The sequence below is a fragment of the Manis javanica genome, chromosome 15 (genome assembly GCF_040802235.1).
Source record: "Manis javanica isolate MJ-LG chromosome 15, MJ_LKY, whole genome shotgun sequence".
NCBI lineage: Eukaryota > Metazoa > Chordata > Mammalia > Pholidota > Manidae > Manis > Manis javanica.
In genome coordinates this window covers 63,922,352-63,944,157 of record NC_133170.1, presented here as the reverse complement: position 1 = coordinate 63,944,157, position 21,806 = coordinate 63,922,352, and the positions used below count along the sequence as shown (strand labels likewise).

General features: G+C 44.5%; 1 protein-coding gene across 1 annotated transcript in view; it reads right to left on the bottom strand.

Moving 5' to 3' along the window:
- Window positions 1–21,806, bottom strand: part of TMEM132C (transmembrane protein 132C) — a 286,951-nt gene that overhangs the window by 170,950 nt on the left and 94,195 nt on the right. The window contains exon 2 of the mRNA XM_037014558.2: window positions 11,860–12,748. Within this exon, the coding sequence (XP_036870453.1) occupies window positions 11,860–12,748 (889 nt within the window). The remainder of the gene's footprint in view (window positions 1–11,859; window positions 12,749–21,806) is intronic.

Sequence of the window (21,806 nt, the reverse complement as noted above, 5' to 3'; positions counted from 1 at the left end):
GCTCCTGCAAGGTGTCCGCTGGTGTATCTGTTTTGCTCTGACAATGAAGCCAGCATTCTGGTTGCTTCTGTGTGTCTGTGTTGCACAGGGAATATGGAAAACTGTGTGGGGCTCAGGCTTCTTCACCCGGATATCTCACCCCATTCCCACCTATTGCTCTTTCCTGCCATGCGGGCACAGGAGAACGTGTTCCCTGCATCTTACTCAGAGGTTGAGAAAAGATACCCACTGCCGTCTGGTTTCTCCAACTGGTGCAACATGTCTCTAGGAGCTCAAGATCCTTTGGGGGTCACACCAACTTTTAACGCCTTCTAGATCCCATCTGATTCTTGTTTTCTTTTTTCCCTCAGTTTAGGAAAACTTCATCTAATTTCTTGGAATAAGAATAAACCTGATAAAAGAGTCTTCCAAACTTTTGTCCAATTCAAAAGTGAAGGGCTTCACTCTCTCATTTTCCACTTGTGCTACAGTATCCCACTTCTTATGGAAACCAGTAGAACGTGTTCTTGTTATGGCTTGAATCTTGGGAAGAAACGTGGTGTAATTAAGAAGCACAATGGGATGAAAATGTCACTCATTATATCAAAAATATTATCTCCCAACAGAAGGTGGGCTGATGGATGGTTAAGTGCCTATAGCAGGATGACTAGGAATGGGGAGATAGTCTCCTGAGTCCATGAAGAGGCTTTGCAGCCTGGATGGTCTGAGAAGGCGCCACCCTCCTGCCCACCCTGCAGCCAGCAGTTCAGCTGAGTAGATGTGGAGCCTTCCCGCTGTCTGCTTGGATGCAGCCGCCATGTTCCCCATCCCTCCTACCCTGGGCATCTAAGGATGGCGTAACTGGGCTTGTCAGGTGGACTCAACCTTCAGCTCCTCCATCTGAGACTGGCTGGCACTCAGCTATCATTCTGAGAGCTCGTCCCATGCCTGAGGACCTGTTCTGGGTAGGGCTCATTAACAGCTGATATAATGAATGTAACTATAGTGATTACACTTTCTGCTAGTGTGGGATCAAGGATCGGCTCTGTCTTTGAATATACCTCTCTGATGTTATTGAAACTCTCTTCTAGTTGTTGTTGTTTTTAAGAATGGATATTAAGATATACTCATCACAAAGTACAGAGTAACCAGATTAGGTCCTCTGCTCTTTGGTAAACATGACTTTGGTCTGTGTTATGATGGCTCATTGCCACATTATCTACTGCCAATATCTGGGAGGAGCATTTCAAAGGAACAGAGCCCCTTGTTTTGTTAGGCAAGGCATTATGTTTCCAGTAGACAACTCCAGCACGGTCATGGCATGTTCATGATTCACTAGGGCCCACAGCTAGCTGCTGAGCCTGAGGCAGGTGGCTCTAACCTATGGTGGCAGTCATGCCTCTGGTGGGAAGCCATTTGTCCTCCTCAGAGTTTTTCAACCTCATCATGGTTGGTAGGCATTTTGAGTTGGAATATTCTTTGTCGGGGGGAGAGGCTGTCCTGTGTGTTGCAGGATATCTGGCCTCAGCCTGGGCCTGTACCCATGAGATGACAGTAGAAATTCTCCCCCAGCTTTGATAACTGAATATGTCTCCAGATATTTCCAATTGTCCCCAGGGAGGGGGTAAACCTGATCCTTGGTGGAAAACCTCTGGTTGACCTTTGCCAGCTGTCCTCCTAAAGGAGGCAGGTGCTCCCTTAGAGATGGCAACGCATCAGCGGGGGGGCTTCAGGTGCAATTAGAAGCCCTCAACCAAGAGAAGCTGCGATGGACCCAGTGTCACTTCAGGAAAGGACACATGTAATAAGAACAATAAAAAAATGTAATAACAATACATTAATATCCACAAAGTGTTTAATACATGCCCCACATATGCTCAAATTCTATCTCACTTAAGGCTCACAACCACTGTAGAGTAGATGCTATTACTATCATTCTCATATAGGAACCGAGGCTCAGAGAGGTTGAGGAACCAGTCCTGATTGCAAAGTTGGGAAGCCACTGGTCCAGGATTTGACTTCATCCATCTCTGGAGCTAACACCTCTACCCCATGGCACATGGTGGATGTCACTGCTCCTTCCTGCCCAGCATACAATTCCCCCTTCTTCTAGGACCTGAGGTCACAGCGGGAGTAAGGCCAATGGGCTCCTGGGGGATGGCTGAGAACTGGGCTTGAGAGCCTTTACCCCTGCCCTCCCACCACCACAGCCTCGAGTCCCTGATGTCCCCACCTACAGGGCCCTCCCTACTAAAAATAAAAGCGCATCACATTTCTGAAAGTACAGGAGAGCCCAGCTGGCCCTGGGGAACACACACTCACCGTCTCTAGGAACGTAGGAAATGGGAGCTGAAATAGCAGCAGGATTCCAGGAAAGGTTTGAAACAAGGGGAATAACAATCAGGATGCTTTCCACACACCTAGGCTTCATTTCCCCATCCAAGACTTTAATTAGCTAGTGTCTTCAGGGGCTGAAAGACATACATGACTCAGAATGGCAATACGCAGGAATGGGTACGTAAACCTAGCCTGGCCCACCGGAATGCCGGAAAGCCCAGCACTCACCCTGTGGTTGCCCAAGGCCCCCACAGTCAGTCTCTCCTCCCCACAAATGTCCGTGCAGAAAGGGACTGCATGTCACAGGTCGACTTAGGCACATTTGAAATGGTTTGTAAGGGACAAAGCTGTGATCTGGCAAACTTGAACACTAGAATGACCTTTAAATGGGTTAAAGATGGCAGAAGCAGGGAGGCAGGATTCAGTCAGGAGTCCTTCCTTCTTCTTCCCGCAGAGCTGGAGTCAATTTCACGTGTAAAGTTTCCCACAACATTCAGATCACCCTCAAATGTTTCACTGAAGCTGTGCTGCCTGGCAACCCGGATGTGCGTGGGGAGCCGGGGAAGGGGCCCTGGGCAGGAAACATTATTTCTTCCCTTCTTCCCAAGCAGAAAGAAAATTGTTCCTTTTCTCTGTTCCAGAAGAATACATTTAAAATGACAAGCTGAAGAAAATGAAAACAAACCTCTCCTTCGGAGACGTTCAATAAATGACTTTTAGACAGAGTGTGGGAAAATGACTTTCCAGAACTTTCTGAACTGGCTCCGTATTTGCAATCAATGCAGACTCGATTGTGTTTGAGGGTCTCCTCCTGATGATGATGAGTCTGGGAACATCCTAGTACCCTGAGACCCCCCACTTGACCCCACAGATTGTTGCTGAGTTGGAAACGAAGAGCCAAGAATCATCCAGCGCAAGGCAGGTGTCTGAAAATTGCCTGTAAGGGTTTTTCATATCCTACAACGGAAAAGAGATCAGAAAAAAAAAATCCCTGAAATTAAATTTTTATCACACACACACACACACACACACAGAGGCTGTGGTCAGTAATCAGAGGGGTGGACGTGAGAGGGCAGGTCTCAGTTCATCCAGCGGAGAAGGGCTTGTCCTCCACCCAGTGAAGGCACAGATTCGCACCTGCAGCCCTGCTTTCCCACGGTGGGGAGCACAGATTGGAGCTGCCACGGGACACACAGGCTCGGCAATGCACCGGGCAGTCTGTCCTCTCGGCAGTGGGTTGAGAAGTCCCCGCCCCAGTTCACGGCCATCCAGAACCTCAGAATGTGACCTTAGAAATAGGGTCTTTGCAGGTACTTAGTCAAGGATCTCAAGATGATTAGGGTGAGTCCTAAGTGGGAGGACTAGTTTGTTACAAGAGGAAGGAGAGGGCAGTTTGAGAGCCACACACAGGAGAATCAGGGCAAGTCCATATGAAGATGGACTGGGGTGACCTGCCACATGTGAAGGAGCATGGAGGATTACCAGGAGGACTGCCAGCGAGGAGGAGACAGGGCAGGACCCTCCCCTGCAGCCCTGCCAGCACCTTGACGTCAGACTTCTTGCCCCCAGAGCTGTGACAGAATGAATTTCCTTGCTTTAAGCCATTTAGTTTGGGGTAATTTGTTACAGAAACCCTAGGAAGCTAATACCTCTCCCTGCTCTGAGCCACAAACTAGAGCAGGAGACACAACACAACAGTCTGCAGGCACGCTCGGGGCCCCAGGCCTGCACGGCAGGGGCTGAAAAGGGATTGTATGGTCCACATTTATATATGAAAAGATTGTGCATTAAAGCCCACATTTCCAGCTTCCCTTCAAAACCAGCAAACCTGATTGCAGTGCTCTTGGTGTCCAGCATGGCAGCACTTGGCAGCTGAGAAGCGGCTGCTCCCTGTAGAGAGGCCCACAAGACCCCAGTCACTGCACCTCTACCAGTGACAGCCGTAATTTTCACCATGGGGTGTGCACAGTGGACCAGCCACTGCACAGAGAATAATATATTACTCTCATTAGACGGTGTGCTGATCTGGGACAGTTTGGGGGACTGGCTAACTGGGATTATGGGGGTGCTAAGGCCTTTGCAAGTAATGGCTTAGCACTGTTTGTCCCCCATAGAGCTTTGCTCATCTTTATTCCCTGGCTGGCTGGTATAGGCATTGGTTTACCACCTTCAACCTATACATCTGATTGCAACAAGCTGCTCCCCGCTTTGACCATTCTCATTAATTCAAAATGCTGATGTGGCTTCCACATGTAATATGGTACAAAGGATAACAAACACATTAGCATCACGTGTTTGATGCTCATCCTCCCAAAAAGACCCCCCATTCTCATGAGCAATCATTTCCCACTGGCATCTGTCTCACTGGGCCCTGGCAACCACTAAATCTACTCTCTGTCTCTGTGGATTCGTCTATGTTAGACCCTTCATATACATGGGATCCAATATCATGTGGTCTCTTTTGTCTGGCTTCTTCCACTAAGCAATCCTGTTTGCAAGGTTCAACTATGCTGTAGCATGTGTCAATGGCCCATTTTTAGGGCCAAATAATATTCCGTTGTGTAGCTTTATCATGTTTTACTTATTCAGCCATCAATTGATGGACATTTGGGGGTGTTTCCATGTTTTGGCTATTAGGAATAATGCTGCTATGAACACTTGTGGGGTTTTCTTTGTATCTGTGTATATTTTGGGTTTAAGTATAAATGGACCTAATTGTAAAGCTCCATGATTGGCTTCAGCCTATCAGGAGAGATGTGCCTCCTGAATCCCACCATCCATTCACGAGTGTGAGTCCAGGACTCGGCCCTGTGCCTGGGCTGGTCAGGAACCAGGCTTGTCCATAAAAGACTAACTTCATTAAATCCTTTAGGGGAGATGAGTGCCAGGCTTAAAGGCTGCATTCCCTCGTCATTAGGCCCTAGAAATGAATCCACTTACACATCTCATTCTGCTTAGAAAACTAACACGTTTCTTTAAGCATTTCTGCATGCAAAGGCACTTAAGCACATCTCCCTAAAACTTTTCTGTCTCCACCTTTGATTCCTTTTATTAATTGGAAGATGCTGGGGACATACAGCAGTGGTTAAGCACACACACACACATCATGTTGATTTGGTCGGGGCAACATTAGTTATTAACAATGATGTGTACATATTCATAATCCACCAGAATTAATGAGTCACTAGTACCCCATCCAACAGCTAGGGAAAAGCAGAAGCCCGGCTTTGGCACCTGAGCTGAGGGCACCTCTGCTCCTTTACGATGCAATCCTACCTTGACAAGCAAGGGCTATTTCTGCTGCTACTTTATTTTTCTGAGACAACTACCTCCTTACTCCACATTGTTTTCCTTATGAAAGAAAAATCATCTCTTAGAATTTACACCCTGAAGACTCCATTTATCGGTCCAGAAAAGGGCACAGCAGTCATGTGATTGCCGTCCTATTGTCCGTAATTCTTGAGCAACATCAAGAGGCTCTGAGGAATGAGCAGAAAATCAGATGGAGAGATTTCCATTTTGCTTTTGTGGTTGGCACTGAGGGGCAGCTGCCTTTGAGGGGACGTTAGGTGGCTGGGCCACTGGCTGACAGCCCTCTGTCATGCTGAGGCCCACAGAAATCCAGAGCCACGTGTGAACTCTCACCAAATCTTTAAACACAGTGATTTGTAAGTCTTTTTTACTCAGTTACTGTTTTTTCTCGGTGCTGCTCTGAAAGCATTTACAGTCAAACATAGGCAAAGTGCTTTTTCTTCAGACAGACTCAAGGAGAGGAACCTATCAGGTATTACAGAATATAGGCTTCTGATAACTCTAGGATCATAACGCAGAATGAGGTTGGGATTTCTAAAACTCTAAATGAAACTGATTCGTAAAGTTGCTGACCCAAGATCACACAAAACCAGAATGAATCTCAGGAGACTGAATGGAGTGACGGAGATGATTAATAATTTTCACAACTATGTTTAAAACATTGCTGGTTCATTAAAATGCTTTATTTTCCAGATATAAAGGATTCCTTTTTCTCTTCTTTTAAGCTTTTTATAACTGAGAGCAATTTGGTATACTTTTGTAAACAAAAGCTGAAACCTCTATCTTTTTCTACCTGATCCCTCTAGAACTCTGAAACTCTTATTAAATGTTCCTATTTTTTATGACAACATATGTATTTATATAAGCTCAGTAAGAATTTATTCTTGTAACATAAAGACAAGTTTTTAGCTTCACTTCTTAGCCTAAAGAAATTTTAAAGGTTTAATCTGAGATTCCTTGTTACCAGATAATTTTAAAGAACGATATGCAGCCAGTAAAGCTCCTTAAATATTACTAAGACTTTGACTGAAATGTCATATTTGGGAACATGCATGGAATCAACCTTCTTAAAACATTTAAGTAAACAATCCAAGTTTAAGAAGACTTGGCTTAAGAAATTTTCTTTGTAAACATCTATGATGAGCATGGGAAAACTATAAAACATTATATTTCAGTAGAAAACTATAGTGTCCTCATTATCAAAATCTAGTATTGTTAACCATCTCTGAGGTTTATTATCTACTTGTAAACTTCAGAGAAATCACAATAGATCACATATGATAATCTTTACGTCCATTGCTGGGTGGGCCACTTAAGGAAGTTCAACAGAACATCTGATGACACCATCAAAGACAGTCAATCTGCAGTTCAGGAAAATCCATCAGACTGAAATAGTCCTCCTCATTCCAACATATGAAATGCTTCGAACGCAAATCTAGACTTTTTTCTCAACTGGCTGCTCTCCAAACTCAGAAACTGAATGTATACTTTGCTCAAGCTATTAATCTTTCTTTTTCCTTTATTTCCATGGACAAGCCTCTTATTAAATTCCCTGACTGCTTGTGTCATATAGAGGTGGAAGCTCATCTGCAACACCACCTCCTGAAATATACCTCACGTCATCCTCGGTAGTCACAAGGATGTGTGATTGTAAGACACCACGTGTGCCTACAGAAAATCATGCCAAAAAATGTAGATGAACTAAGCAAGGTAAACTCTGATTTTGAGTAGAACCTATGTGAGTTGTTTAACTGACTAAATCTTGGGCTCTGGGAATCTCTGCTCTGTGCAATTTTTCCATCCTTGGATACTGTTCTCCATTATTACATTGACCTCTGTAGTTTGTTGGCATCTTCTCAGGGTTTGAAATGACTTTCAGTGGCCACTCATAGACCAGATGAAATCCATCAGGATCAGGAACTCAGTGGTGTGACCTTCCAAGTCTATCACACACAATTATTAGTAACAGTGCCCACTTAACCCTCCATTCTGATGACTGTACTCTTGGAAACAGTGAATATGGGGTTCTTCATATTCAAAAGCGGTGCCGGGGAGCAACGCTGTGCCAGCTGGTCATGCTCTCAGCATGGTCAGAGAGCAACCCATCACAGGGGGACTGTTCAAATCAAACATGAACGGAGACAAGCCTTCAAAATCCCCTGAGCAGACAAAACCAGTTAGTCATCCAAGCAGAGTTTAGTTTAGCTTATTTTTTAGGACAAGCCAGGCCAATGTGTCCTGGGTCACTTCTTGCTTATGCTTGTGAAAATCATAAGGGACACTTAAACTGTTCCCCAGATTGATATGAGGCCACCACTAACCAGTGCCCTTCCACTGAAGATCGTTCTCAGACTATGACCAGTTGCTCCACTGCACTGGAAAAGCTGCTTTAGAACAAAGACCCCTGAGCCGCATCTGCGCTTTGCTTTGCGTGCTCCCTGTGTGCAAACTCTCTTTGGTGTGTGTGCAATAAGCATTTACTTATTACCACTTCACTGATTCATTGGTTGTATTCCTGGGCTTTTTTTTTTTTTGACACAATGAAACTAGCTTCCTCTAGATTGGAAAGGAGGCGTGATCTGTAGCCTTTGCTTCCTTAGGTGCCAATCAGTTGCTTACTGACAAGAACAGAGGTGTAATGACCTCCCCAGGGCTTCCCTTTAATGACCTGCAAGGTCAAGGCCCAGTGACCTTTCAGCAGCTGCCACTGGAGGTAAAGTGAACACTGATCCCATCACAGGGAGTCGCTCAAACTCAGTGTAAAATTGGGCTTTGAGGAAGCAACCATCCGGATGAAGGGCCAGCCTCAGCATCCCAGGTTTCGGTAGCACTGAGGTGCAGAGAGCTGGCAATGGGAATTTCAGGACTGATCAGCCCAACTGTCAATGTATTTGGAAAAGTCTTAAAATAGTGAATAATGCCTATGTTTGCTACTTATTTTAAGAAGCCTCAGTCAGTCATAAAGGAAAATATCCATGAAAAGGAATATTTGTGATAGAGGTTTGATATTAGATATTTGACCTTGCATTAATTTGAAAAATGTTTCCTGGGCTTTTAGTGCTAAGCCATATGCCAAGGGACACGGGTCCTGCAGACATGGAACTGACATGCTGATGAGTGTTTGTAGGCACACTGGCTATGCATCTTTCATGTTTGTTGGTGATTATTTTATTTTTTATTTCCTCAAATAGGTTCCTCAAATAACATTATAACTACAGGAAACAAAGATTCAACCTTCCACAACTTGAGTTTTGAGCCTCAGGGACTGATTTGATCACAAAGCAAGGATTGCCATTGAACTAAATTCATGAAGTTGCAAATGAAATGAGAGCTGCTCCTTTTTGCCTCTAGAAGAGAGTTCAGTATTATTTATGAAAAAGATCTTGTAAAGGAGGCTAAGGCCAAGTTCCCTTTGTATTATGACCCTATAAAAACTCCCAAGAAGTCCAGGCTCTCTCTCTCCATATATCATAGCCTTGTCAGCAAAGCCATCGTGCAAGGCGACAACGGTGTATTTAATGTCTTTGAACTTCAGAGTCAGAAGAGACCTTTCAAGGTCTCCCCACAAGCCCCCCATGAATTTTTGCTGCACCTACTGGGAAGAAAGCATGGTGTTTCCCAGACTTTAGGGAGATTCATACAAACTTCGCTCTTTTTGCCACATCTGTGCACATCCTCTTATATTTTCTTACTGAATATTCTTTCCTTAAATCAATCAACTTAAAAATTAAAATAGTTTTTAATTAAATTAAAATTAATATGTTACCTAGAAAGAGAAAGCCTGCTTCCCCCATGTCCCCCCATGAGACTCCACAGCCGCACCATGCACGCCTAAAGGCTCGGAGTGGGAGTCACTCGACTGTTTCTCCCTCACCTCTCTCCCCAGTCTCTGATCTCTGGCTGGGAAGATCAGGAAGGCAGGAATGTGGCCTCTGCACTTCCCGGCAGTAAGCCACATGCAGCCACATCCGTTGCCGTTAGAACCCTCTGTACTCCGAAAGCTTTTGCCATTACAACAAAGAAATTTGTTTTGCTCTTTTCAAAAATCATGGTGAAGTGAGAATCGATATAGCTTTGAGGACAGACCTGGGAGCTGTTGTTTTATGCAAAGCACGATGCTCTTTTTCTACTAAAATAGAATTCAATGCTTATTGAAGTTTTGATGGATGTTTAAAAACAGCCCTGTTAGTAACAGTCAACATTCATATGAGCACTTTTTATGTGCCAGACACTGTTATGAGCACTTTATAAATAACTACCAGCACACTGAGTCCTCCATCTGACTCAGAGATGAGGAAACTGAGGCACTCGGAGGTTAGGGGACTTTCTACAGTCATAGGCAGTGGAAAAGACAGGATCAGAATGGAGGCCAGCTGGTTGCAGGACACGTGTTCTCCACCACCATGCTTGTCTGTGATGATAAATACAGAAAACTGCTTGTGTTCCCCAAGAACCAGGCCTGAATATTCACTTGCAGCTGGGGTCCTGCACCTTAGTCAGAGGGACCCAGCGGGTCACTCACACTCACTCAGCCTGGGAGACTGCAGAGCCTGCGTTTCTGAAAGTGACGTTAGGATAAGTACAAACGGGAAGATGATTATAGTTACGGAGTTTTTAAACCTGTTGGCTGTGCTATTGGTTCCCTGTCTTCTGTATCTACCTCCCAAAGCTAGGGCTGGATACATTTATTTCACGATGGAATGATCAGAAACCAAGGGTGCTAAGGGAGGCAGTGCAAACAAAACTCAGACTTTTCAAGTCAGTAGCTTTTCCACCTGGGGCAGGAGGAAGCAAGTCAGGATCTTTTTATCTAAATATTTGCTACCGTTTCCTCACAATTAGAAGGTTAAGGCACCTTCAGTAAGTTGCTGGCTCTGACAGGGGGTAGTGTATCCCTCCTGACACACGACCAGCAGGTGCCTGGCTGACTGCTGAGGTTTTGACAACGCAAATGTGATGGGAATCCATGTTGGGCAAACCCGATGTCTTGTAAAAGAGACGGTATTTTGAGACATCACCGAACGCGATGTAAAAGTCCTTGATCATACCCGAAAACTCTGGCAAAGGAGGATCTGGTCAAATTAGTCCACTTAAAAATTAAAAGAAAAATTACAAGGATGATGACAAGATAGATGCTTCAGAGGAGAATTATTTGAATCCAAAGGACTAAGAAACACTTTGAGAAACTTAGTGAAACCTTTGAATACATTTTGTAAAAATAAGCAAACAAAACCCTTTCAGAATGACGGTTCTTATAGTTACACAACAAAGGCTAGACAAAAAGGATATGTGCTATTTAACATGCTACCATTCTATTTTGCAAACACTTTTGCAAGCAACTTATTCAACATGTGGTTAGTTTTTTTATTCTAAAGAACCGGAGCATGGTTGCAATCATCACCTAAATCCTTCTTAACTATAATAGGAAAACACTGATTTTATCATCTTTATCTTTTAAACAAATCTCAAATATTTTTTTCTTTATTATAAAATCCCAGTCCATATTATAAGAGGATTTTCTTTACCTGACTTTCCCTCCCAGTAGCAATTAATCCCAGCTAACAGCCACTCCTGGACACAACCACGGAACCACCATACGGGATGACAGAGCAGCCCTGTTAAAACTTTGGTGGATGTGCTGAGCCAGCCGTGGTGATGGTAGATAGGTTAATCTGTTGCTTTAATTCAATTTATTTATTTTGTCAGATGGAATACCTCTACCCCCCAATTTTCTGTTGGGCAGATTCCATTAATTGTTGCTTAACTGTGCTTACAAACTGAGGTTTTCCCAGGTGCTACCTGGCAACAATTAATTCTACCAAAAAAATTTTTAAAGTGATTATCCTTGACTTTTTTCACATTTATACCCAAAGGGGGGCTATCATAATGTGTATGTCTTTTCTTGGGCTCTGTGAAAGTGTCCTCTCAATCATACAAGCTACAAAAAAATTCAAAGGTGAAGAAAAACCACATCCCTCTCCAAGTTCAATGCCAACTCAAGGTCAAAAGAGAATGATTAGTCTCGCTTCTCTCAGATGTAATTTCTGGCTCCTTCCCCCATCCCCAACACACAGATAAGAAGAGCAGCTGAATGCATGTGGGCAGGTGCACAATTTGGCTTCCACTGTGAGAAGTCACCTGAAGGCAGCACATTTTGACTTTTCTTGAATCCTTGAGTCTAATCTCACAGTAAGCACACCAAAGCTACTGTGGGCCAGACTGGGCACCTACCTCAGGATGAAGAGGTCCACGGTGGAGTTGCTGGAGACAGTGACGTAGGCAGTGACCACATCTCCTTGTTTGACTGGCCTGGAGGGCAGCCAGATGACCACATTGCCATCTAAACGTAACTCGCTAAGCTGAGCGCTGTCCTGGGCCCGATAGAGGCCAACAGCGCCAATCCTCTGCAGGTGGGCCGTGGTCTCCTCCAGTCCGCCCTTGCCTGGAAGGATGGCATTGCCCTTGCGGACGTCACTGCCTGCACAGTCCCCTCGCCCGTCCCCGGGCTGCACAGTATAGTAGAGCTCCACAGGGCTGCCCTCGGGTGGCTCCCCTGACCTCTTCCTCCCGGCCACAACTGTGGGGGTGCTGAACCAGCCAGCCAGGAGCTCCAGCTCTGCAACGCACAGCCCCAGGCCCCCCGCCAGCCGGCAGCTGCCCCTCACCTCTCGGGTCTCCCGGAAAGCAAACACCTGCAGGCAGGGCAGCCGGTCCCCAGTGCCTGGCTCATCCCAGCCTCTGCCCACCACGTGGAACAGGACCTGCACCCGTGGCCGGCTTGGGTAGATCTTGTCCCGCAGGATGTGGGCCTTCAGCTTCCAGTTGAAACTGAACTGATTAGTGGGGCCTAGAAAGTTTGAAGTCACCATCAAATCCAGAGGCACAACCTTTTCCACAGAGAAAGGCCCATAGCTGGCATTGAGTATCGGGGGCCGCTTGGCTTTGTAGGTGAAGAAAGATTCAACCCTGGCCTGCAGGCTGGCATTGTGCAGCAAGTCCTGGTTGGCCTCCTTGAGGAAGAAGGAGGTCTCCGCTCTGAGCACATGGTAGCTCACAGGCAGATATGGTGGCAGCGAGGAAAACCTCTGTACGTTGTCTGTGACCCCCCGGCCCTCTATCACTGCACAGGGGGAAAGAAGAGAAAAGAAGAAGACAAAGAGAGGATTATTACCAGATTCCTTAGAAGTCATTAGGTCCATAAGCAATCTAGAATTAAGGGATACACACTCTCAAGTCAACTTGGCTAGAATTTCCATGCCCCTTCTGGAATCAACCAATGACTCCACAATTATACACTTGTGTTAGGTTGAAACATATGAAAATGGAGATTTCTGTGTATTAAGAATTGTTGAACAGTGTCAATTTCCTTTAGTTCAACCTGACAGAAAGGTGGCAAGTTACCTATCAGTGGAAAGTGGGTATATTTATTAATAATTTGTGTGTGTTTAAAACATATTTAATGGTACTGGCACATAAATAGAAAAACAGCCCAATGGAATAGACCATAAATAAACCCAAGTACATCTAGTAATTTAGGATGTGACTAAGGTGGCACCACAAACCATGAGACAAACACAGGCTTTAAATAAATGGTTCTGGGACAACTGATTAGCCATTTGGAATGAAAGACAAAAATTAGACCATACACAAGAATAAACTGCAAATAGATCAGGGGTCTAGATGCATGGGAATGAACATTTTTCAGTACTAAAAGAAAAAAGTGGATGAACTACTCTATAACCTAGGTATAGGAAAAGCTTTCTAATTATGACTCAAAAATCCAGATGCAACTTTTAAAACAAGACAAACTTGCCTATGTAAAAAGTTAAAAAAAATCTTCTGAACAACATAAATGTCATGAAGTCAAAATAAAAATGATAAGCAGAAAGATGTAAAAACTGCCCACTTACACTCCACTCAGCCTGCAGATGGATTCTGTTTTGCCTGTAGTGTTTTAAAAGATCACAATGAATGGGAACCATTTTTAAAAGCTAGAAAGTGTCTGGGTTTCCAGCTTCTCTTTAAACTTGGGAGGAACTGGTAACATTTAGGTTTTGCATGCACTTGGCAACAACAGAAAGCACTCTGCAAGACACGTTGCTTAATTAAGTTACCGGATTGCCCTTCATGTGCATTTGAGTTTGAAAGCCCTGATGTAGAATCTTCAGCCAGGTAAGTTGATGTGCAGTTCTTTCTTGAGACAGGAAAGGACATTGGCCCTGGCTTCCTGTCCTTCTGGTCCATCAGACATCAAAAGCAGCACTGCCAGCAGGCTCTTTGCTGTTTGAAGGCTAGTCTTGCCAAAGATTCCCCAGGGGCTTTTACTTGCATTGTAGGGGCCACGAGACGTTTAAATGCCCCATCACCAACTTTGTAAACCTAAGAAAGCCCCATCGCCTTGCTCTGATATTGCAAAACCAGCCCAGACAAACCCATTCATATATTGAAAGGTGGCCAGAGTTCTCCTGTCCCTTCCGGCTCCTCCAATCTTTCCTTCTGTGCCCGCTCCTGCCTGCAGCAGGCACAGCACAGCCAGCATGTGGGGTGGCCTTCTGCCTCTCTCCTCTGGAAGCAACCCTGATCCTTTTTCCAGCAGGGACACTGGCTAGCAGATCAAAGCTGCCTTTGGTGTTGTGGCCAAATGGACTTGAGCTGTCAAGATGACTTTTCAGAGAAATAGCATCTCCCCTGTTCCTCACCTGAGGTTGCCAGTAACAAGGGTACCTTGTCCCTCTCTTAGAGATGTCGCAGTGCTTCCATTTTTAACCTATTCATTTCTATGCTCTCAAAAGGCCCTGCCAAGGTATAGCACTCCACAAAGGGTTCTGGCTCTGTGTCCTTAAAAAAAATCATGGACTATTTCAGCAACTTGGAATATTTTACAAAAACCAATGGACTAATTGCCCCATCAGATGCTTTTATTCTGCTGTATTCATCCCTCTCCAAAAAAGCTCTTAAAACCTTGAAGTGCAGAGATTGAGAGACTCATTTGTTTGGAGGGGGTAGTAGGCCAAGGACTCGCTAAAGCAACAGAACAAGGATGCTGAGGCCCATCTGTGCAGGGGAACCTTCCACAACAGGAAGCATTTGCCAACATGCTTTCTGCTCATTCTTCACTCTTTCTGCACATAAAGATTCATTTTTTCCTACTTGTTTGTCTTTATCAAAAGAAGGGAAAAACCAAAACATGAACCTTTTGCCTTTAAGGAAATGCTTAGTTGATTTTCTATAAAATAAAGCTGGAGTGGGCTTGCTCTCTTATTGTCTCCTCTCTCAGGTTCTTCCACTATTTCAACAGATTGCTCTTTATCTTTCTCACTGAGCAAAAAGTGCCTAGCTCATACTGTCCTGCAGAACCTAATTTGGATTTTTTTTCAATTCATGATAGATTTAACTTGGGCCAAGAAGAGACAGACTTTGTGAAGAAGGCAGTGGGGACTAGAACAGTGGTTAAGGGCATGAAGTTTGGCCATAAGGGATGGGTTGACTTAACAGTCATGAGATCTTAAAGAAGTTCTTACTTTCTTGGAGCTTCAGTTTCCATAGATGGGTGAATGGATGGACAGATGGATGGGTGGATGGATAGGCACATGAACAGATAGACCAGGTATGTGGGCTATAATAAGTACCTGTGTAGAGCAACTACACAATGGCCTCAATTCACCTGTATCTACATCTTTTATGTGTGACAATCCTCCCTTTAAGAGGAGTCTACTGACCCCTTCTTGAATCTAGGATGGCCTTGTGATTTGCTTTGCGTAACAGAATATGGCCCAGAGAACTTTTAGGGCAATGAAAATACACTATATGATATTATAATGGTAGATATATGCCATTATACATTTATCCAAACCCATGGAATATACAACAACAAGAGTGAACCCTAAGGTAAACTATGGACTTCAGGTGATGATGATGACTACGTAGATTCCCCAATTGTAACAAATGTGCACATGTGGGGCTGGGCAGTATATGGGAAATCTCTGTACCTCCTCCTCAGTTTTACTGTGAATCTTAAACTGCTCCAACAAATTAAGTCTTTATTTAAGACTTTATTGAGCATATATATGCCCATGACTGCCAAGAACCCACACAATGCCTCCAACTCAAGGTGCTGTTTCCTCAGCTTCAGATATCCAGATACCATTTTTGTGACATCGTCTATATACTTACTATTAATAATGATTTATCAGTGATTACTAATTTTATCAATTAAAATGAATATTTAGATTATTAACTACCAGTTGAATTAATTCATACATTTGTTCAGATAATCAATCTTACTGTGAATAAATAACCATATCCCAGACTGATGCCAGCCCATGGCTCAGAGCCTGTGTTTTGCCATTTCCTTGTTACATGGAGAGATGATCAAGTGTTAAAGAGATAGTGACACCAGAAAGAGACTTTCTCCTTGATGGAATTAGAGTAATTCAAAGAGAATTACCAAAAAGAAAAAAATTTGAAGGGCAAAAAATTGAAAAGAGAATCACTTTCTCATTTGGGAGCCCAGGTGAATGCACACCATGTCCACCCACCTCCCATGACCTCCACGTGGACACTCGAGAGAAAGGCCCCCCGGCAGCTGCCAGGCCCCATCTGCACCCTGCATCTGTGACTCTGTGTACAGCACCTAAGCTCATCTCACATTTTGGGAAGCCCTGATCCAGCAGATAAAGGAAGCAGAGGCGATTACCAGCCTTGGCTGTATTTCTTTCCTGACACTTTATCTGCCGATTGCAAGGAAAGCACCAACTGCTGCCATGACCTCGGGAGTGCTGACAAATACCCACCTCCTCTCCCTCCGTCATCTGCCCCCACCACCGTCTCCCAGAAAGACAGGATTACTGAGCAAGTTTTACTGATCTGAAACAACAGAAAAGTCTGGAAAAGCCCGATGATGGCTTCCTAAGGCCATGGAGGGAGAACTGGGGAGCGGTTGAGAGCTGCACCTATATATTTGGCCTCCCAGCTGACAGCACATTCCTTTACTGTCTCCCTTCCTATTTATCCATTTTCTTTATCTGCGCTTGCCTGTCGTGTTGGGGATATTGTGTCCCCCACCAGCTGTTCAGCAGAGAAGTCTACTGCAAAGCCACTGCTAGAAATTGAGTTTTTGAGATTCGGAGATAGTGAACACAGGAGATGTCTGTGTCACTTAGTGCCAGACAGAACAACACAGGGGAAAACGACCCTTCCAGCCAACATCATGTGTCACCTTCATCATGATGCTTGTTTTTGGATGTGTTGACCGGGGTTCCTTCAAGTTGATCCTTTCTGAGCTGCGGTGCGAAGTATGAGTGGAGTCTAGGGAGGCTGCGTGGACTAGGCAGAGGATTCCAGAGGGGCTGGTGGGAGCGGAGGATCGATCAGTGGAGGGGGTACTCAGGACCTGGGTGTGTGAGGAGTGGAAGTTGGCCTAGGGGCAGGATGGACCCCCTTCTGCTCTGGGTGGGGCAGGCAGAATGCCCAGGAGCTACCTTGGCCAGAATACTAGGTCTTGCTCTCCTCTCCATTTGGATAAGAGGAAAATAAAAATCAGCCTTCCTAAGTATTTAAAAGAGGACAGGGTTACCTTGTGTCTAACTCTGCATCCTTACATGCATGGTATTTGATTTGATTTTAAAAGCACTGTCTGAGAGATTAAAAGGAACAGGTATTTCCTCATTTTACAAATAGGAAAGCAAACACGGAAAAAAGTTAAATAGTAGTATTTGAACTCTAAGGTACAAAAACCTCACTGGAATAAGCCAGATGCATATGTGCTGTCGTTTCAGGCTGCACAACGGGCTTTCACAATGAGCATCTAAATTGGTGTTTTCCAACTAAGGATAACTTTGTCCCCAGAGACACCTGGTAATGTCCGGAAACATTTTTGATTTTCACAACGGGGGGTGGGGTGAGGCACGTGCTACTGGCACCTATGCGGGGGCAGCAAGGGGAGGCCAGTGATGCTGCTCACATTCTAGAGGCACAGGGCCGCCACACCCACAAGACTGGGAGAATCATCCAGCCCAAATGGCAGTGTTTCCTCAGAGGTGCAGAAGAAAAGAGGAGGGAGTTTAGCCAAACCCTTTTCAGTTCAGGGAGAGGAAACACATAACAGCGGTTAAGAACATTCCTAAAATCAGACAAAATCTATTAAATCCCAATGTACTGGATAAAGATTCTTTTTTTCCAAATACTTCAAACTTTTGAGTTTCCGAGTTCCCACATTAAACCCAACTCACATAAAGCGATAAGCAAGATCCCCTGCATGGAGAACATGACTAGCAATCCGGAGCAGTTGTTTTCACTGTTTTATTATTATCATTTCAATCATGTAAGTGGGACACATGTGAGAAAAGAAATCAAGCAAGTGGACTCCTTTCTGTGGCATGCTCTTTCGCAGACACTCCCCTTTACAGGATATCAGACACCTGCGAGGCAGACACCGCCTTTCCCCATACAACTCAGGGAAAACCCCTACCGGATTTTCCTTCCAAGTCATGCAGCTTAGTTGAAACACAAGCCAGCCTAGGTATTCTGAGGTTTCTTTTCTCTACCCGTTTGTGATTCATTAACATTCGCCAGACACAGAATGTCTCTCTCTGCTAAATATGGCATATCGTTTCTTTTTTCCTGAAACAAAAGGCACCTTGATAAATGGATTATTTGATTTTAATGCCTCTTCCAAACAAACCCCCAAATATCCTTTGCTGAAATTACATAGCGTGGTTTATAATTTCAGAGCAGTACAGCACTCCTTTAACAGAGCAGGTCCTTCTATTCCCCTCTGAGCCCTGGGGGTAGCTCCATCACCACTCACAGGTGACCAAGCGGGCCCCTGGGGGCAGAGCACAGGAGTCATGCCTTTCAAAGACAGTCTCTAAAACACCCAGAATTTCAGACTTTATCAGCACAAGAATGGTGCCCTGGGGAGGCCCAGGGGGAAATATTCATCAGGCAAAGTTATTGTAAAATGCAATGTCTTACCTGCACTGCCATTATAGTTTCTGAAGTTGAGCTTGTTAGCTTGAGCAGTGGCCTGCATGTGGCCTGGACCCCAGGTCCACATGGGAGCTTGCCTGGTTCAAGCAGGGTCCTCCTTAAGGGAGGCATCCCCCAAGGCCACCCGGTTAATGCTGTCATCCCTCCCTCCGGGGCAAACTCAGTGAGGGGCAGGCTCAGCAGGGGAATGAGGGCCTGAGGCTTCACATCCGGGGGCCACTGCATGAATATGCCCTGTCTTGCCTCCTGCCATCTTCCCATATGTCCACCAATGGGTGTCCAGAGGACATGAGGTTTCTCTCACTTTCAGTCAAAAGCTTCTAAAATGTTACACTTTGGTTTGGTCCACACTGATGTTATTTGGCTTCATAAGTCATATAAAGAAGGGCTCAGCATGCTTTTCTGGTCAAGGCCCAGGGAGCAAGTATTTCTGGCTTTATGGGCCACTGGGCTCTGTTGCAACTCAGCCTGATTGTCCTATTGTGAAAGCAGCCAGAGACAAATGCAAGCAGAGGACTGCATCCCTGTTCCAAGCTAGAATTTCATAGAACTTTAACATGTCAGAAACATTGTTCCTTCCAAAACAATTGTTTGCCAACCATTGAAAAAAATGTAGCAACATTCTTCATTTACAGGTCATCTGAAAACAGGAGGTGGGTTGGATCTGACGTGGGAGCCATCGCTTGCTGACCTGTATACCGACGAGGCCTTTCTAAGAGTTGCATTCCATGCAGATGATGGATGTCTTGGTGTTTTCTTCTGGGCTCTTCACAATCTGAATTATATATCAGGTTCACCTCATTGATCCAAAATGTAAACGTGGCTTTTACTATGCCTCCAAAACAGTTTGGAATGGAAGAAGGAACAAAAAAAACCAACAACCTTTTTTTTGATCAGATTCAAACATCAAGAGGAATGTGGAGTTGCATAAAGTAAGCATTTATAGCAGAATTTAAATAACTGCATTTACTGCTCATATAGCATATGGTTTGAGGATGTTTAGCTGTGTCTATTCAAAGAGAAAGGCATCTATTTATCACAGATGGTGGTATTATTTACGATGGGACCTTAACATTAATCCTGAGAGTCCCAATTATCTCAATTCATGTAAATAAAAGGGAGCAGCATTCCTATTCTTTACGATGGTCTTTTTCCTCAAATATAAAGAGCTTATTTTTAATATAGCCCACATATTTTCTTTCCTACTAATTACAGATAATTAAAAAAAAAAACCTCTTCTATATCCCATTGAGTCATTCTCATTTTTTCCCCACATATGAGTCCCATTTCCTTGCTAGTTAGCATCTGTAGTTTTGTTTGGTTACACCAGTATTAAGGATGATTATATTAATGAGAAGTCTTAGAATACAAAGAAGAAAATGCTTTCCTGATGGTTGAGTAAACAAAAACAGGACAGAACACATCAAAGGATGAAAGCAAGTTTCTCTTTCATTATACAGTTCTTAACTTTTCGTATTGTGAAAGAGAACATTTAAACTGAGCCTTCCGAGAAGAAAAGAGAATTTATAGGGGAGATTGCTGAAAAGTCAAGGGGAAAAATATCCCTTAAATGGAAAGTGAACTCTTAGCCTCTTAACTCTGCATTATCAATACAGGGAGGGGGAAGGGAATCTCAATATCAACAATCAACAGCCGGTAGGTCAGGTACTGCATCTCATATATCAAGTCCTTTTAACCATTCAATGACCCTATGTGCTGAGTGCCCTTACCATTCCATTTTACACATAAGGAAACTAGAGCCCAGAGAGGTTAAGTAGTTTGCCCAAGGTCACCCAGCTAGGAATACTAGAATCAGGATTTGAACTCAGGACCCATGCACTCCCCTTTATGTTATCTTGCTTTGGGACATTTGCTTTACTTAAATTCACACCCCCTTCCAGTTATGCTTTTCCTATGGAGGCAGAGTACCAGTGTTGGGTAAATAGAGCAGTGAGTGTACCGTTACCATCTACTGCTGTGCAAGTCTAGATATGCTGAATCTCAGCCTGAAAGTCAGGTTAACATTGGGGAAAGGATAGTCCACAGCCCTGGATCCAGCTGTGCCTGAAGCTGGATAGTCTCTGGAGTTTTCCCTTCTTGGCTTAAGCCAGTCTGAGATGGGCTTCCCATCATTTTGAACTGTCATTCAACATCCTGTTTTTGATTGATGAGCCCAGGGAGTTCACAACTGATCTTAGTTAATATTGCAGGGGCAGGGCATCAGTCTTGGTCTTAACATTCATCTAAAAGAAAATCAGCTGGGGGCTATTAAGAGGCATGCTCTTCATTCAATAAACATAAACTGAGGGTCTTTCCTGCATTCTTCTTTCAGGAACATGCAAATAAGCTACATTTATCAAGCTCCCAGGACTCTAAGCAGAGAAGATCAGCTACAGAGGGAAGAACAAAGATGGGTAGAAATAACCATACACGCATCACATGCTAGGTGAGACAAGATGTGCACCCTGATGAGTGTGAAGGAGGTGGGCGTGCGATATCAGAAGCAAAAAGAGCCCTGCAGGTCAGCAAAGCTGGGAAGGGAGCAAGGGAGGCCATGGGTCTTACAGGCAGGCTTGGCACCAGGCAGCAGTGTTGCGAGCAGAGGAGGCACTCTGTTTACAACTAAGGCATTTCCAGCTTGCCTTTCCCAATTGATAAGGAAAGCAGTCCAACTCTCCTTCTGTTTTGCTGCTTTTGAATTCATTAGGGAGCATGGATATCTTCATCACCCCACTACTTTCACCATGGATGGCATGCAGCAGGAGCTGGGCATTGAAGGCCATTTCAGTTTTCAATTGCTCCAGAAAGATGTACCTTCCTTCCTTTGGTAACTCACAAACATAAAAAGGCACATACAAGGCAAAGAGTATGGAGCATGTGGGAAAGTGCAAAGCAAAGCCCCACCAAGATTTTCTCTCTCCCCCATGGACAAAAGCCTTATGCCAGAGAGGGAAGGGCAGCACATGATGGCCCCAGGAGCACAGGAGGAGAACTGTGTGCTGGGGAAGTGGAAGGAAAGGAGAGTGACATGTCCTGGGCCCTGGTTACTGCTGGAAGTTCTCTCCCACTGGGGCAGGAATTTCAAGGTAAGGGAGTGAGAAGGAGAAAGCTAGCTCACGAGCACAGCTTTAAGTAATTGTTATGCAGGATTTATTCAGTGGCTCCATGAAATCATTAAGGATCCAGAC